This window comes from Hydractinia symbiolongicarpus, chromosome 14 (genome assembly GCF_029227915.1).
Source record: "Hydractinia symbiolongicarpus strain clone_291-10 chromosome 14, HSymV2.1, whole genome shotgun sequence".
Taxonomy (NCBI): Eukaryota; Metazoa; Cnidaria; class Hydrozoa; order Anthoathecata; family Hydractiniidae; genus Hydractinia; species Hydractinia symbiolongicarpus.
In genome coordinates, this window is record NC_079888.1 from 16,296,982 (window position 1) to 16,314,552 (window position 17,571).

The window sequence follows — 17,571 nt, forward strand, 5'->3', positions numbered from 1 at the left end:
AAATATTTTTATCTGCATTTTGAGAACCACTTTCTCTTAACGTTTACAATACCAGCTTCCCTTTAGCCTTTCTTAATCACAATTGTGGCGATCGAAGCATGTGTGTGTGAACCTTGTATTGCTATTGCTAGGAAAATATATTTTTAAACTTTAATTACAGGTTTTAAATTAATTAGCACGTTTTTTAATTTATTTAAGTTACACTAAAACAAGGGACATTTAAGTAAGGCGAATTTTTTAAAGTTAATTTCAGACCTAGTTAATTTTCTGGAATAGGGTAACAGAAATCTCACGGTAAAATATTCTTTGCATGTTTTGATAAGTTCGCACAAAGATGGTAATATCTTGAGAAGAAACTCCATCACTTCTATATCACGTGGTAAGTTAGAGAAACCAATCATCTTTGAGACGGATTGCTAAAAATAAAATTGCATAAATTAAACAACAGTGAGTTTTTTAACTTTAAATTTTTTCTCCCTATATCATGACTGGTTCGTAGATTCCTCTATGCATCAAGCTAGATTTTGGTTCCTATAAATATCTATGAAATGAGATTATCTTTCTGCATGTATAATTCTAATTTTATTCATGTTAGCAGAATCTTGGAAGAAATTAAAAGTTGAAGTGAAATCAATTTTGTATATTTTCTAAACAGCAATGAATTTGTATCAGAAAAAGGAACAGAAAAAAATGACCCATCAAATTAAAAAGAATTTACATTATTTTATATTGATTTAAATTACAGTAAAACTTAGTAACTTTCCTGTACATAGCTTAGATGAGTAGATAGGTAGCATTTCAATTTCAATTTGTTGAAACAAAGTTGAGCTTAAATCAATTTAATCTATAAAAATCTAGTCTAGCACAAAAATCAACATGTCTAGCACAACAATCAACTAGTCTAACACAACACTCGACTAGTCTAGCACAACAATCGACTAGTCTAGCACAACAATCGACTAGTCTAGCACAACAATCAACTAGTCTAGCACAACGATCAACTAGTCTAACACAACACTCGACTAGTCTAGCACAACAATCGACTAGTCTAGCACAACAATCGACTAGTCTAGCACAACAATCAACTAGTCTAGCACAATCAAAAGATTTTGAATCTCTTATTCAGGTTTGGCATTACGTAGAATTTGGGAATTTGGATAACAAACTTTATCTGTCTTCAGGATCACGATAATTTTCTAAAAAATGAAATTTTGATGCGATTGTGGTTTTCTTCTAAAAAAAATCGAGATAATTGAAAAGGATACCAAATTTCTTGTAAGCCCGATATAGACCACAAACTTTAAAGCATCAAATTTAAAAAAATGATTCAGATAATGAAATTTTAGAGGATTAGAGGGAAAAATAAAGATTTCCAATGATGCTTTTTTCCGAACAATATTTATCAGGAGGCTTTTCCAAATAAAGTAAAAATGAAAGAAGTTCAGCGGCATACCTTTCGCTAAACATTTGAGTAGCAACAAGTAGCTAAACATTTGAGTAGCAACAAGTCACTTAATGTCATTAAACAAATGAATACCTTTAAAAATGTTCTTCGATTAGCATTGGTGAAAGAATGCTCAATTTTTCGAAGGAAGTCAGCAAGAAGAAAATTTGTTTCGCTGGGTAGCAGTTTGATCTCCCCTTTCGTCTAAAGGTAAAATGTACAACTTTAAGGTTAGTAGATGTGTACATTATTTTATTTACCTCCCTATCTCGTTAAAGCTTACATCTCGCGAAAAAACAAATTGGTTTCACATAAAGGGGCTTGGAAAGTTGACTAGGAATATTTTTATTTTTTTGAAAATTGTTTATTGGCTTTCGAGATATAGTTTTGTTACTTATGCTAAATTATGACATTATCAAGTAGCTCTAAAACATGACAATGTTGTTAGAAAGCATAATTATGGTGAATACTAAAATTCATGTGAAATGTTCATAATGACCACCTAAATGGCTAAAAATATAGTTAAGCCTCAGCAAAACTGGTAAATTTAGTACCTCACGTAGAGCTATGTTACAAAGAATTAGTGGAAATTGTTAGTCGAAAATCAAAATCCAATCTAGATTCGTCAAAATAAATAAATTCATAGACAACTTTTCAAGCTGTTCATATGAAATTAACTTAACTCAGGGGATGTAAGCCTTAAATTGGATACAGGACAGGAGTTTTCTTTTATTGTGTTGACGACAATCATGAAACTTTAAACTGTAGACAAGAATAATTAGTAAATAAATCCTTAACAGAAAGGTTTATGTCCACCATGCATAACTGTAGTCTACTGGCTACAGGGTTTTTTTTTGTAATTTTCAAAGAAACAGCAATTCCAAGACTGCAGGTCATAATGTTTAGATGGTGTGTGTAGATTGTGTATTAAAAACTAACTTTTGTATGCATTTCTGTATCCACGTAGGCTTTGTCCACACTACCATATGAAAGTGAATAAAACATCTGCAAATCCAGTTGTCTAAACAGATGATTATGTAGTACTTCATAGCATGTATTATGTGAAAGATCATGAAGGCTCTTGTTTTACACCATTGTTTTGCGTAACAAAACAGTAAACAAACAAATTAACTAATACAAAATTAAGTTCACTGTAAAATTAAGAATTTATTTCTTGGAGGAAAATTTGCCGGAAAGTAAACTTGCGGAATTTAATTTGGCGGATGACAATATTAAATTTTCGTGGAATTTAATACGAAGCAGAGCAAAAAATAAATGATTTTGATCGAAATTTAACTTGGTGGAGAGCAAAAAAAAAAAGTAAAAATTTTGGTGGTAATTTAATTTGGCTATTGGATGAAAGCTTTCGTTTGAAAAAAACACAAGAAAGTTGATTTTGAATTGAATCAGGCAATAGCACTTGACAAAAACAAGAATAAATTTTAGTAAAAGAAGGTCAATCGTTGCACTGAGATCAAAACACTTTTTCATAAAAATCCTAAATTCTTATCAATAAGATTTATAAAAAATTGGTGGAAAGCGAAATCTAATTATAGCGAGAATTCAAATTGGTGGTTTTTTGTCGAATTCGCCAACCTATTATAGACCAATAAAGCAGTAATGTAAAAAGAAATGCTTTCAAAAAATCAGCTCTCTCTCTCTCTCTAACATTCAGTGTTAATTTCGTCGAATCAAATGTCACTACTTATTCTGAAAAAGAACTAGCAAACAATGGAGAGGCTGGAGAAAAAGAGAAAGTGGTTCCTCCAAAACTACTTTTACACGCATTTGTATTTGCTGACACACATGTACTTCTCTAACAATAAAAGCACAAGATATTTAACACATCCCATTGACTGCTTTTCCTGACCTGTTAATGTTAGTTGGTTTTTCCTATTGAGTGCGTACAGGAACAAAACAACACAAAAATTAAATCACACCTGAATGAAGCTGGAAAATGATTGATACAAAATGTAGCTGACTCGCCCAAAGCTGTCTCATTTCCATTTTTACTTTCCTGAAAAGACAAATCACAATTTAATATAAACGACACACATCCAAGTGATTGCATCCATTATATAACTTAAGATATATTAGTTAAATATTGGAAAATTATTTAAAACTCTGCTAAACAAAAACATAGTTCCTAAAATTTCCAGTATACGCAAAACACGTAACAGCCAGCAAAAAATATTAAACTACTTTCATCTAACAATATCACACCTTCTCGTCTGCATTTTCTTCAACAACATCGTCTTTTGATTTCTTAGTTTTACTATGGAAGAAGTTGATAGCATAGTCAGTAAGGCACTTGGTTTGTATCTGAAAGGTCATGGGTTTGATCCCCACCTAAGGCCGTAGTCTAGTTTGGCATAAATTTTGGATTACAGAGAGCATAGAATTAAAAATATCAGTTGTTTATCAAGTGAACGATTTAAAAAACAACAGTACGAGGAATCACATGACCACTTGTGCAGTTACTTTTTGAAATATTTTTAGTTGTAAGTAAAAGAACTAAGACAGTAAAGGCTTTCCTGCATTTCAGTGTTCTTCAGGGTGGTATACAAATTCTAATATGTACATCCAATGCCAAACCTCTCTCATCTTTAATGTCAAAGTTTTGTTACCACCCTAAAAGCCCTTACTGCTAAAGTTTTACTACTGTCACAGGGAATGGAGATCTGTTTTTAAAAGGGCTATTATTACACTGATGAAATGAATGTTAAACAAGTTAAAACCTGTCATAGTACTTACACTTTCCCCTTAACATCGATTTAAAAATTAGCATGTCATAAATTTCCGAAAGCAGTGTATGTAAACAAGTATAGACTACCAATTAACATACCTCTTTTTGGGTTTTTTAGCTTGGAGTCCATCAATCACCTCCTTCAATGATTTAATACGAGATAAGATATTTTGATCAATGCTAAAATCCACTACTGGTAGATCAAATGTAGGTGTCACTAAAATTAATTATGTTGTGCATATTTATACCGCTCCTGTACAAGCTGAAATACAACATATTAGTCAGCAAAACAACATAAGGGAATTCATATGGTACACAACCAGCAGCTTTTCAGAAACTTAGTTAGCTCAAATTTTATGCAAGTGTTGAAATTTAAAGGCGAACAAGAAAAGAAAACAAGCCAACAAACAATCAATATAAATACCAAGCAACATTTTTTCTAGTGTGATATGCAATTCTACCAAAGTTTTTATTCTTGAGATGATCTTTCCACGTACGTCAGTGTCAACTTCTTCACTTGAAAAAGCATTTAATGTCTAAAAAGCAACAAGATGGAAGAAACTAGTGGGGAAGTCTTGCTTTTTTCATTCAGAGAGTATGATAGAGAAATTGTAAGTGCCAGACTGATGCAGTTAATAAATGAAAACAGATACTTTTTACCATAGCATACAAGTGTTATGGACATACACACTGCACCAACAGGTAATCGTATCATTGCAAAATTAGACCAGTTTATTAATGTATGCTATTACACTACAGGGCAAAGATTGATACAAGCTTCACTTTACCTCTCTTATCCAGTTAATTGCGTAAATAATCGAGGTACAGTATATGTGTTTTTCGTCATCTTTTAAATTATCTTGATTTTTTAATAAAACAAGAGGACAGCCTGAAAAAACAGATGACATGACATAAAGATGATGCATTTTTAAAACCTTTAAGGTTCTACTGGCAGTGAGCAGGATTCAATCCACCTTGGTAGAACAGCAAGCCACAAACACTTCAACATGTGCGACATATGCTTGCAACGCACGTAGGTAGCTTGAGTCCAATGGTATGACTATATCGGGCTTATCATTACTTATCTGTGTTGTTGACATTCACAACAAACAAGATAGGATAAGGTCAACTAATCTACCGTAACCCCCCCAATTACTAGTCCTCTGATCTGATATCTGCATCTAACTAGTTTACTTAGCAATGTTTTCAAATAAACTCAGTATAGAGAAAAAATACAAGCATAGCGTGACACACCAATACACTAAGCAGACAAATTTTATCTAAATGTGTTAGTTCAAACTAAATTCTGACCCAGTAATGCATCAATTCCTTCCAAATCACCATCATTTTGTTTCTGTTCACATATCCGAACTAATCTGAATTGTGAAGCTAGTGGTACGAGTTTCATCTTGCTTGTAAAATGTGGAGATGAGCTGAAAAAAAACATTGAAATAAGTTGTCATGGAATAAGTACAAAGACATGCTTCCAGACATTTTTGAGGTTGAACTCTACAGATTTACCATGTTAATAATGAATTTTCATAACCATGATAGTATAAATAAATCCAAATGAGCATTTTTTTGATATCAATGGGTAGCACAAACCTTGACCCCTGTCTTTCTATCTCAGATAATATCAATGGTATGATGTTTAAAGTTATACCACCTTCTTCAGGTTCATCCAAATCATATGCTAACTGTAACATTGCATCACGTCTAAAATTAAAATGTTTACATCGTAACAAAAATGCTCTTTAACTATCTATAACTGCTTATAACCCTTTAGGAAAGAAAGAAATATTTACAGTATATCTGGATATGTTTAACCATTGTATGCTTGGAGTCCTCTTATCGCTGTTAAGGGGAGCTATGGGGGTCATCATCATCATCATTCTCGGCTTAACGTCCGTTTTCCATGCTAGCATGGGTTGGATGGATGGGTGATTCCAATTAAAAGAAGGGCGTTGTTAATACCATTAATGACCTGTTAAGCGCCCTGGATGTTTATTTAATCTCACAATTTTAAAGGTGGGCACATAATTAAACTGGACAATTAATCACACACCGGATGCTTAGTAAGAATTGCATTTTAAACACGTTATGTTCGTTCTTCTAACTATAATAATGTATATTGCATTTGGAATATACATTATTGACTTATTATTTTCCTCGAGTTTATTGCTACTAAAGAGCAAATCTGGAGTTGCCTTTTTAACAAGAATTGATTAGCTTTACTAGGACGTTACACAACACAACATCAGATAAAAGATTAACTGGGGATGCCTAATGAAAGAGCTAAGAAACAAAATGATAAATATTTTTAATTTTGAGGCGACCTGCAAATGTATTAAAAGTTTTATTTTTAAAAAAAATCCCATTAACATGTTGTCATATACAGAATACCCTAGCTAGTTGAAATAAATGCCCAGTCCAATACTATAGGTGTTTAATTGGACTGGGCGTTTATTTAGGCCATGGGTGCTTGTTGGAAATGTTTAACTTAAAGGTCGCCACTTATTCAGAATGGGTGGGTGAACATTTGTTCCAAAAGTAGTTGAATTTTTTTAGGAAATTAAGTGTAGATTACCACATGTAAATGTGAAATACAATATGCACCTTTCTTTCACTGTGTCAGCATCAATGAGAAACTCGTCTTGAAAATCAGATACTACACTTTCAGATATCCAATTCTAAATACAGATACTTAGTATGCAAACAAAACCAGTCAATTAAGATTGTTGCAGGAATTTTGTATCTACACAGCTGTCAATCCAGAATGTTATGCTATACAAAAAATCTTATTCAGTATCAAATAAACTTTATTTTTTAAGAATTCTTACGAGAACTTTTTCATCAATATTTTCTTTTTGAATAACATTAGCCAACTCGTCATAAAACAAGGCAGAAGCTGTGGAGTCGTATTTAACGTTACTTTTCACCATTTCTAATATGTTGACAACCTAAAGAGAAAATGATTAACACATAACTGTTTTTATTCAAAAAGATATATCACAATATTTAATAAATAAATTTTAGGTTCTTTTAAGCTAGGTATTTGAGATTGCTTGGGTCATAACAAACCGTTTACATGAAACTATTTTTTTCTGAGATTTGACTTTCTGTGTCACTGTAATTACAACCTAGGGTTACATCACCATGTGCATAAAAAGAATACTTAAAAAAAAAAGCTAAACGTAATGTTACTTGTTTATTTGGATTATAAAATTTAAATTGTGCACCATACTGTAAGTTTTATTTACATCATACACACTACCACGAACATCAATGAAGTACTAAAAAGCTCTATTTTGTAAAGAAATATGTTACACACCTGTTCAAATGAAGCTGAAGACAGGGTTTTTTTCTCAATATTTGTTTCACCATGTCTCTTTTTTCCAATATTTGCTACCATCGTCATCCCTCCAATGATACCTACTCGTTTGTTTTTACTAGCAGTACTTGACAACTGCTTACGAATAAGAATGTACATATCATCAGTGCTCATCTCCGTGGTGTTATGGGTATCGAATGATAGCTTACTAATCATTGAGAACAAGCAACGCATTTGAGAAATAGATAGATTGTCAATGTAATCAAGTATGCCCTGCAACGTAAAAACAAACTTAAAATGTTTATTTCGAAACAGAATAAAACATTTAAACTAAATTAATGATGACAGGTGGCAAAAATTTATCTGATGATATAAAAAATTGGCACATTAAAAACAAAGCGTTTGTTTACATGTTCATATTTTTATAACTTTTTTATGGCTTCTGCATTCGTGGTCACATAAAAAGTACAATTCAATTCAAGAAGGAAGCTCAAAATTTGTTGTCCAATTGAGATATGTCATGTCATAATCTCAAGCAAAATGAGTTTAGACAAAACTTCCAAGACAAGCTAAATTACATAACCTTCCTGAAAGCTAATATACTTTTTTCATTTGAACTATAGATGAAATCATTATAATACGTTAACCACTGTGATATGATGTGACATTAAAGTAACAGTAAAATAACATGTTCATTTGTTAAATAAATCAAAATTAAAAACTCTACCCCCCCCCCAACCCCCCCTCAGAATATACATACATTTGAGGCTCGTAAGAAGGACTTAAAAGGCCCGACCTGAAAAGAGTTGAACCTATGATGATCATCTTTCTTGAAAGAAGTAGTAGTGATGTTTTTACTACTGAAATGTGGAGAAAGTTAAACAGCATATTACGCCAAGCAAATCAATCAGCTTTTTTTTGCCAAATTACCTTAAGAAAGACATTAAAAGGAGCCATTTTAGAGGGGTATAGATCTACAAGTGATGCCAGAACAAGGAAAGCAGACTCTATTTCTGGTTCATATCCACTACCGACATGAGTGACCAAAGCTCCCACTACCTCCTAAAATGAAAAATAATTAGTAAATACACCAAATATTAACATGTTTTATTGTGTCTTGCACAATATACACATAAAGCGTTTAGTTTTCCTACACAAATTCAAAAGCGTAAATATCAAACTTCACTAATCTCCCTACCTGAAGCATCAAGGTCCAATGTATGTCAGCGAGGCAAATGCACATGGACATTTTTTTTACACTGCGTTTTTTGCCATTTACAACATATGTAGAATAAGAAGAGTTTATATCACCTTCCTAGGAGCTACCTTCTAATATCTAACACATTTACTCTCCAAAGATCATAGAAGAACTGCACCTTACTAAGTTCCCTTACTGATAATAATTTTAACGAGTCATAATTGATAGTAATTAACGCACTGGCATAAAAACCAAAACGACTATAATTCTTTCGTGTAGTATGCATAATCCATTAATTCATTTACTAAAACACTCCTTTTTTATTTATTTGAAATTCAATAAATGTAACAAGATCTAAGTCTAAAAATTAGTTGTAATCATAATTAATCAACTTTGCAACAATTAATACACACAAAAATACAAAAAGGAAGGTATGTTGCAAGAAAATTGGGATGCATTCAAATTACTAAAAAAACACATTGAATAACAACAAACAAAACATGGCGGTGCTAACCTGCTGGGAATAAGCATCAAACCTGCTGAAGACTGTTCTATAAACATTGCAACCATAGTTTGAAACAACAATTTCTGGTGATCGCAAAAATATTTCTCCAAGTAAAAGAATGTCAGTAAGATAATGTGCAAATACCTAAAAAAAAAAAGATATAGTATATTATTATTGTTAAACAAAATCTCATATATCACATTGCATTTTTGACATTTACGAAATGCGCCAGGTGACAATCAACGATGACAGTACAATCACTTTGGTTTAACATATGGAATTTGTTTGTTTTCTTAAAATTTGATTTTTTTAATCCGTTATCCTGATCTGGGTAAGAGCAAAAAATCAAAAATAGTATTTGTAGTTAGCAAATTAACCAACACCATGTTAGTATTTAGTTTAGTAATTTAAGATTGGTAAGAAATTACTATCCTGGTTTGTTTTACTATAATATAATGTGCAGTAAAAATATACCTCAGCGTGGGTATGAAATGTTGCAGTCAAAGCATCTTCTGTAAAATGTCCTGCCTTCACCTTGCTACGAATTAATGACTCAACATTCTTTCGTCTGTTTTTAATGCTATGAAGTACGAGCAACACAAACAAGTCTAGAACCTAAAAAACAAACATTTAACTCAACAAAAAAAGAAAAAAAGAAAGAAAGAAAAAAACAAGTTAAAAGGTCCTTCTACCTCCCTTATTCAGCGTGCTATTTTGCGACCTTAATAAGGAGGAGAAAAAGCGAAAAGCAAAAAGAAGAGGCTGACAATTTTAACAAATAAAAATAAAATAAATGGACAAATAAAAATAAATCAAAGTACCTTTTGTTCTTTATAGGAAGATATTGATTCAAGCTCCTAAAAAACAAATTAATGCAAGAGACATGGTACAATGGTCCAAAATTAAAAATTAATGTTGAAATTTTTTTTTTAATTAAAAAATAAAAAATTTTGGTTAATTTTTTTTGTCATTTGGGAAAATCTTAAAAAAGTTTTGTGTGGAATAATTTTTTGTAAATTTAAATGTGAAACGATACTAAAATTGATTACCTAAAGCCTAAGCATAAGAAATCCTTGTATAAACGTTGTGAATCACATAACATGCTAAAACGCATGCTTGCGGAACATTTTTTTTTGCAGTGAGAACATAAACATAAACCAGAAAAACATAAACATAAACCAGAAAAACATGTCTTGAAATAAAGACCGTGGATAAAACGACGGATGAGACATACGACAATTAAGAAGAAGTAACAATAAATCATACAAGTAACAACGAGTGGACAAGCCATGCAACAAGTGACAATAACAGTAAGTGATGAGTGACACCGAGTGGCAACGAAAATATTTTTGCAGATGATGCAGCTCAGTAATAAAATGAAGCACAACACGTCTTACACAGGCCTTATATAACCTACCCTTTACCTCAATTAACAAGACTGTGCCAGTCAACAAAGGAAATAACTCTCTTAACTTTTTTCAAGCAAAAGCTATCCTGAAGTAACACTTCTTACAACACCCTATCACTACTTCACAGATCACCTAAGTAACAGAAGTTCTCAACTATCTCTAACGAGCTATCTCTAATGATGTTGTACATCATTAAAGCTGGAAATACTTCATTGTCTACAATCTCTACTTTGCAACGTTTGCGTACAAACTAAATGTTAGCTCTTAACCTTCCACCAATACTACTGCATTTCTTACGTACCCAATGAATACAAGTCAGTTAAAAAAATTTAGTTATTACCAACCCCTTTCCTGCAAATTCTACAAAGCCACTTTCGAACTACAAGGTTACATATTGAAGAAGAACTACTTTGTTCATCACTAACATACTGCATGTCAGTGAGCGGGATTTGATCCGCGGTCCCCAGAACTGGGAGCCGCAGAAGAAGTTGTGATGAACTCAGATAGTTTGTCCAGATGGTTTGTAGGTGAATATTGTTCTTATTCACTATGACTTACACGCATTATACTCGCCCGTCATGATCAGAGGTCTGATAAGGTGAAGCATTCTCTGTTGAGAATGAAATACAGATGTGCTATGATAATATTCACCTATGTACAAGGTTACACTTGGCTTCAAACTTTGCTGAATTTACTCTTAACCCTTTCTCTTCTAGTCCTTTCTTCCAATCCTCAAACGTTTCAACTAATTTTTCCATCGACTCTACAATGAGAACCAAATCCTCTGCACACCATAACTCCTATTAAAAACCTGTTCTGAATTCCATTAACAGAGCTTCTAAGACTAAAACAAACAAAAATGGATTAAGCACAGAACTCTGATAAGATTTGTAATTAGCTAAATGAAACTCATAAAACTTATTTCCTAGATTTCAAATATTTATGCTAATTGTTTATTTTTCATATTACTGTATACTATTGCTTCTTTGAGCAAAAACAATATCAAACAAAACTAGAAAGTCGTCCCTCCCTTGTTTGTTTAATTTTTTACTGATGTTATAGGTGAGAACAATCATACTTCATGCATTTACACCTTTATGTAAAACGCAAGTGTATGCTGCTTATGCTGACGTCATCATGAATCAGTACATTTTATGCTACTAAGAACATAATTTGTGGTAATGCGATCCAATATTTGTAAACAATGTAGTAGCTAAGCAAAATATAAATTTAAAGAAGTGAATATATGCTGACCTTCATCCATGCATCTGCAAGCACTTTATGAAACCTCACACCTGATTTAATTGCATCAAATATCAGAGTATTTTGATTGATACTTTCTTTGTGTAAGGTGCTAAAGTTTTGTTATAAAAAAAGATTTTAAGTATCGATCACTTCATCAACACTTTTATGTTTTCAGATTATTAGATTTAAAATGTAAATCTAAGTACAATAATAATAACTAGTAGTTCACTTTTTCTTTGGAAACATTAGAAGCAACTGTTACAGTAGGACCTGCAAGAAATAATAGATTAAATCACCTGCATGAACTGCAAACACAAATAAGAAAAATCTGCAATCAAAGAATTAAACTCACCTTGAGTTTTTACTAGAAAAAGGTGTGGAAGTGTGATTTGGTAGGCTGACTAGGGAGAGTTGTAGCCTCTCTCGTAGTTCTTGTACAACCTAAAAAACATCAAAAAATCTCTCAAATACCTTTTAATTGTTGTGGCCAAAATTTTTTTTATTTAATTTTGTGGTTAGTTCAAATAGAAATTTTAAATTAGATCAATTCTTGGCGCAACATATCCCTAGAAATTAAAAAACTTAAAAAGAATGTAGGTCGTCATAGTAATTAATACATTTCAATATACTGTCTTCTTCTCAGAAAAATCATGAAACATTCTGAAATCAACAGTAAAAAAGAAATACAATGTCTAAGAGAATCTTCAAAAACTGAAAAATTTTATCCATCAAAAACTTTTAATCCCAAGGGCACTTACAAATTTATTTTTTTAATTTAAAATCACACACTGTATATTGCAAAAAATCTGTGAGATATATACAATTTTCGTAAATTTATTACCTTCATAATTTACTACATTTATTGTTCTTTATTTTCAAAGTAATGGAAACCAATATCTATTTTAGCCTTGTGGTTTATCCCAGATTTTAAAAGCACTATGCCTTTGCGGGTCATTCTTAAGTAATCCCGTATCTCAAATCCTGTACAAAATTCATATTTACTTTTGAGTTTAAATAGTTTGTTTGAAACTAACCTCTGCTGCATTGTGTTCAGTAACAGATTGTTGAAAAAATTTGATGACGACCGGCAAATCAGCGACATCTGCAGAACTTAGTACTTGTAACACAGCTTCACGGATCTATGAAAGCAAATGTATGCTACATGTCGTGTCTCACATAACATATAAACAAAGAGTAAGATTGTCCTGACCCATCTTCCAAAGCATTCTCTTTGTAAACAAGACAGCCTAAATTCCAAACCCATTATTTAACGGTGTAACATGCCCCATCCCAGCTATCAACACTTTAACTGGGAATGATACCAAAAAGATAGCAGAAGAAATAAAAATGCAATAATTGATTTTTGGCCTTATTATCTCCAAGATTAAAATCATTTTAAAATTTAAGTTATATTGAAGCATACAATAATAATTCAAATTTCTTTTGGAATTAAGAATTATGTTCGATCTGCGCCAGTCTACACATGCTATGAAGGATGTTCAGATGCTTCTCTTCAACAGAAAAAAACGTACGTGCAAAGAGTTTACCTTATCAGTAAAAAATCAGTAAAATGTAATCAAATTTTGAAAATAATTTTTTAACAGACGTTTTTTTGCAAATACTTATATGTCAATTATCGCATTTCCCTTTAAAATGTATCAAAATAAAAAGATACAAACTATATAAATTTTGAATTTTTAGTTGAATTAAATTCTTTGCATTTTTACCCAACTGATATCTTAATGATCTAGCTAGAACTTCCTGAATGGAGAAATTTGCAATTACCTATACAAAACATGACAGGTATTCATAGCCTTTTGTGGACAAATTAAAAATCACTTTCTTGCTACTTGAAGAAACAGAATTTTCTTACTGGCCCTTTTAATTTTTCTTGTTAGACAAAATAAAAATAAAAATCTGTAGAGGCATTTAAATTCTTTTTTTTGTCAAGATTTTAGATTAGAAACAATTTCTTGACAACCATTTTTTTGATTGTACCATTCCAAATCTAATAGACTAGATCTGAACATTTTAAAAATGCTGCAAAAATTTATGAATCTATTTCCCTAGTAAAAGGGTTGTATAGAAATCGGGGATGTTGTTCCAGAAAGGTTTCTGGTGATGTTTTTAAAAGAAACAAAAAGTTAAAGTAACACAAAGTTGCCTTGAACCACTGCATAAATAAAATATTCACCTGCTCCAACAATTCTCCTTTCAAATTCATATTACTTAAAGTATCTAATGTGCATGTGACTAAATGTGAATTCTCCAGTAGCAGTTCCCTAAAGCAAAAATCATTTTTGATATAAGTCTATTGTAATGCTCCCTGTCTGCCTGCCTGTCTGTATAGACAATTTAAGGGTACATGAGCTTTTGTCAAGTCAAACACTTTTGAACCCGTTACTCCATGATCTTTTTTCGGACATCTGATAAAAGGTTAATGTATTACTAAAATGAAATTCTAACTTTGCACGCATGGGATATGACCAAATATAAAAAAACTAATTTTCTTAATAGGCTAATTCAACTTATAGTATATTAAAATAATTAATAAGAATAATCATTCTTAAATAAATTTGCACTTGCACTAGTATGACTTAAATAATCCACTTATAATGCTCATTAACTTTGTAAGTTAATATTGTGGCACAAAACATGTTTTTCTGTGTGAAGACACTGACAACAGATTAACTATGTTAATATGGACAATTTATCAGCCTTCGAATTTCTTTTCTGTAATTGATGAAGTATTAGCAGTTATAAGGCTTTTGCTTTGACAAAAATATCGACTTTTGTAGTTTCCCTTTTTTTATGAATATTCATATTTTCCATACTCCTAGATTTCACCAACAGATATCACCACAATAACACCCAAGAAAAACAAAAACATCAGGATTAACTCAGTTGACTTTGTTGATGTTTGATACTCGTCAAGGCTTGGCATCATATATTTTTTTCATTTTAAAAAATGCCGTAGAAAGTGCCAAAGTCTGCCGAAGTTTTTCAGTGTTTTTGACCATTGCCTTCAGCATTTTTTCTGCCAAAGTGATTTTAAAAAATTGTGATGTTACTTTAGCAATTATTGCAGAAGCAAATAAAAAAATTTGAGGACTGTTAATAAATGTTTAATATTACAGGTCTCCATTCTTGCTTAATTATGAAAACTACCAAAAAAAAAAGGAAATTTAAAAATATTTTTTTTTGAATAAAATCAGCACGGAGATTTTAGGGGAAAATATTTTGGGCTTTAATTAAGTCTTACCGTAATTTCATAGCAACTTTAGTATGGTTAGAATCTTGAATTAAATCCGGTATACATGTTATTAATTCTCGCTGGATGGAAATATCAGATATCGAAATTACATCAAATGTTTTTTCCAAGATGGCCTGAAAAGCAAAAAAATATATGCTTCTGCATGACGTCAATCATTAAACGTTAAATAGACTACACTGGTACTTTTCAAAGGCAAAAAACACAGGAATACATACATTTTAGCATGTTTGCTTACTTTACACATTTGAAAAAACTTTTTTGACAAATTTAATTGGGGAAAGGTTAAGTTTTATTAGCTGTTGCTTTCGTTAGTTTCTCACTTCTGCATTGTATTAAAGAAGCAAAAAGAACGGAAGATAACTTTCCCTAGCCCTACAGTAATTAAGTTTGAATAAAAGATTTCTAAATTTCTGTGACTTAACTCACAAAAGTGAAGGGTTAAAAATAAACATAAAAACCTTTTGATTTTAGATTTGCGTGTAGTAATGAAATTGCATTGCTGATAGCTGTAAATTCCATTTAAAAAAAATCCCCTTTAAAAAACAATTTGGAAGAGAATATTTTTATTCAATGCCAAGATACTTTAGTTTTCAACTGAGTGAGAAAAGATATAAATAAAGATCAATGACATTAATCATGTCCAGACATCGCTTATGTTGTAGTAGATAGTTTGAAAAATATTTTCCCAAAAAAATTTCAACCACAAAAGCTAAAACACCTTTTTGACAACTGAGGCAAAAACAATTTGAAGAGGTTTTTAAAACACGAATATACCTCACTTTCAATTATTACATCCAACCACCGTAAATGCGAAACGATACGATGCACTAAATCTATATCACCTAGTTTGACTGCAATCAATGATAGTTCATTGTCAGAGTAAATTTCTGGAAGTTTTTCCAATAAAAGGTTGGCAATAGCAGGCTGCAATAAGAGAAAGAACAATTATAAAACAGCTCTTGGTAATATATAGGTAATAATTTTATAGTAGCATATTTAAGTATAACATATAAGTATAAACATAAATTGCTTCACATGTAAACAAACAATTACTTTCCCATTACCAGTGCAGAGCTCCATATTTAAACTCTCTTGACTGATGAAAATAAGAATGGTATAAATTTACTCTATGCAGAATTAAATTTTATAGAATTAATATCTAAATTCTATAAAATAGTTTATGATAATGCATTTTAATACATCTGGTTAACTTACCTGCAGTATGTCAATTCCAAGGAGGATACGAACAAGACTATCTTGGTGTTTACCACGTGAACTAAACAGACAAAATGTACAATATCACTCTTTTCAAATGTTCATTCACCAATTGGATTAGCAATTCATAATAATGTACACAGGTAACAAGAAACATTAATTGAAACAGGCGAACTCACCTAATAGTACAATCTTCTGATGATATTGTTGGTAACAGGCTGAAGCAAAACCTAAAAAAGAAACGCTTTGTGCCTGTGTAAAAAATATTATATATATTTGAATTTTAAATCAAATTCACAAATAACACAGTTCCCACAGATCAAGGAATGCATATAACATTCTCTTAAAGGAACAGCTAAAAAATATCCTATTACCCCTGGGTTACACAAATATTCCCCTGTCTGATTCTTTGAAAAAGAAGAGGCTTAAAAATTTAGTGTCATCTCTATATAATAACCGTATTCTGTCCGTGTCTGTGCAAAAGGGTACCTCAACTAGCGACACACAGGAAATGTTGATTTATCCACAGGCCGCCAGCTAATTGAAAATAAGAGTAAGAATGCTAAAGAAAGATGCCAAACTCTGTTATAGTCCAGCTTAGTCTTTTTTTCTTGTTCAATCCTCTTTTTTACATATATGCCTACATTAATTTATCTATTTTTGGTGTTTTTTCTCTGTAACTCAGGATTTTGAGTTCCTTCATAATTTTTTTATCCAGTTTTATGAGGCACTTAAATTTTAAGGAACTAAGTACAAAAAAGTTGTTAAGAATTGATTTATTTTTCTGCTGTGAAACTAATAGTAATTTATTTGAAAGCAGACAAATTCGCAATTCCTAAACTATAATGCAATGTTGATAAGCTTCTTTTTAAATGTGTTCATATCTTTTTGTTTATATTTTTTTTGTTTAGTTTTTTATTTTAATTTTTTCAGTACCAGACCATGTGAAAAACATATAAAAAACACAAATATCTTTTACTAAGCACTAAAGCTTATATTAAACTAATGATAAATGGAGAAGCGCTGTTACATTGATCATATCCAGAACTAAAAAGTTGATGGAAAGATGACAGGTTACGAAATCAATATAAATAAAGGATTCAATAGAGTAAAAAAAAGTGTTGAGAACATTATCTTAGAAATAAAATTTTGTTGCCCTAGCAAACACAGACAAGGCAGATAAAGCAACTGAAATGCCAAACAT

The 17,571-nt window shown here is 31.4% G+C and overlaps 1 protein-coding gene across 2 annotated transcripts in view; it reads right to left on the reverse strand.

Moving 5' to 3' along the window:
• Positions 1-17,571, reverse strand: part of LOC130625022 (Fanconi anemia group D2 protein-like) — a 43,745-nt gene that overhangs the window by 12,022 nt on the left and 14,152 nt on the right. For both annotated transcript variants that reach the window (XM_057440106.1, XM_057440107.1), the window contains exons 6-30: positions 16,547-16,597; positions 16,368-16,428; positions 15,927-16,076; positions 15,141-15,265; positions 14,073-14,160; positions 12,913-13,017; positions 12,231-12,319; positions 11,888-11,987; positions 10,046-10,081; positions 9,699-9,839; positions 9,234-9,368; positions 8,452-8,583; positions 7,522-7,794; positions 7,031-7,150; positions 6,807-6,880; positions 5,796-5,906; positions 5,502-5,623; positions 4,979-5,079; positions 4,615-4,726; positions 4,290-4,407; positions 3,668-3,719; positions 3,385-3,461; positions 2,384-2,465; positions 1,538-1,648; positions 294-416 (exon numbers count right to left, since the gene is read on the reverse strand). In XM_057440106.1, coding sequence (XP_057296089.1) covers positions 294-416; positions 1,538-1,648; positions 2,384-2,465; positions 3,385-3,461; positions 3,668-3,719; positions 4,290-4,407; positions 4,615-4,726; positions 4,979-5,079; positions 5,502-5,623; positions 5,796-5,906; positions 6,807-6,880; positions 7,031-7,150; positions 7,522-7,794; positions 8,452-8,583; positions 9,234-9,368; positions 9,699-9,839; positions 10,046-10,081; positions 11,888-11,987; positions 12,231-12,319; positions 12,913-13,017; positions 14,073-14,160; positions 15,141-15,265; positions 15,927-16,076; positions 16,368-16,428; positions 16,547-16,597 — 2,689 coding nt within the window. The remainder of the gene's footprint in view (positions 1-293; positions 417-1,537; positions 1,649-2,383; positions 2,466-3,384; positions 3,462-3,667; positions 3,720-4,289; positions 4,408-4,614; positions 4,727-4,978; positions 5,080-5,501; positions 5,624-5,795; positions 5,907-6,806; positions 6,881-7,030; positions 7,151-7,521; positions 7,795-8,451; positions 8,584-9,233; positions 9,369-9,698; positions 9,840-10,045; positions 10,082-11,887; positions 11,988-12,230; positions 12,320-12,912; positions 13,018-14,072; positions 14,161-15,140; positions 15,266-15,926; positions 16,077-16,367; positions 16,429-16,546; positions 16,598-17,571) is intronic.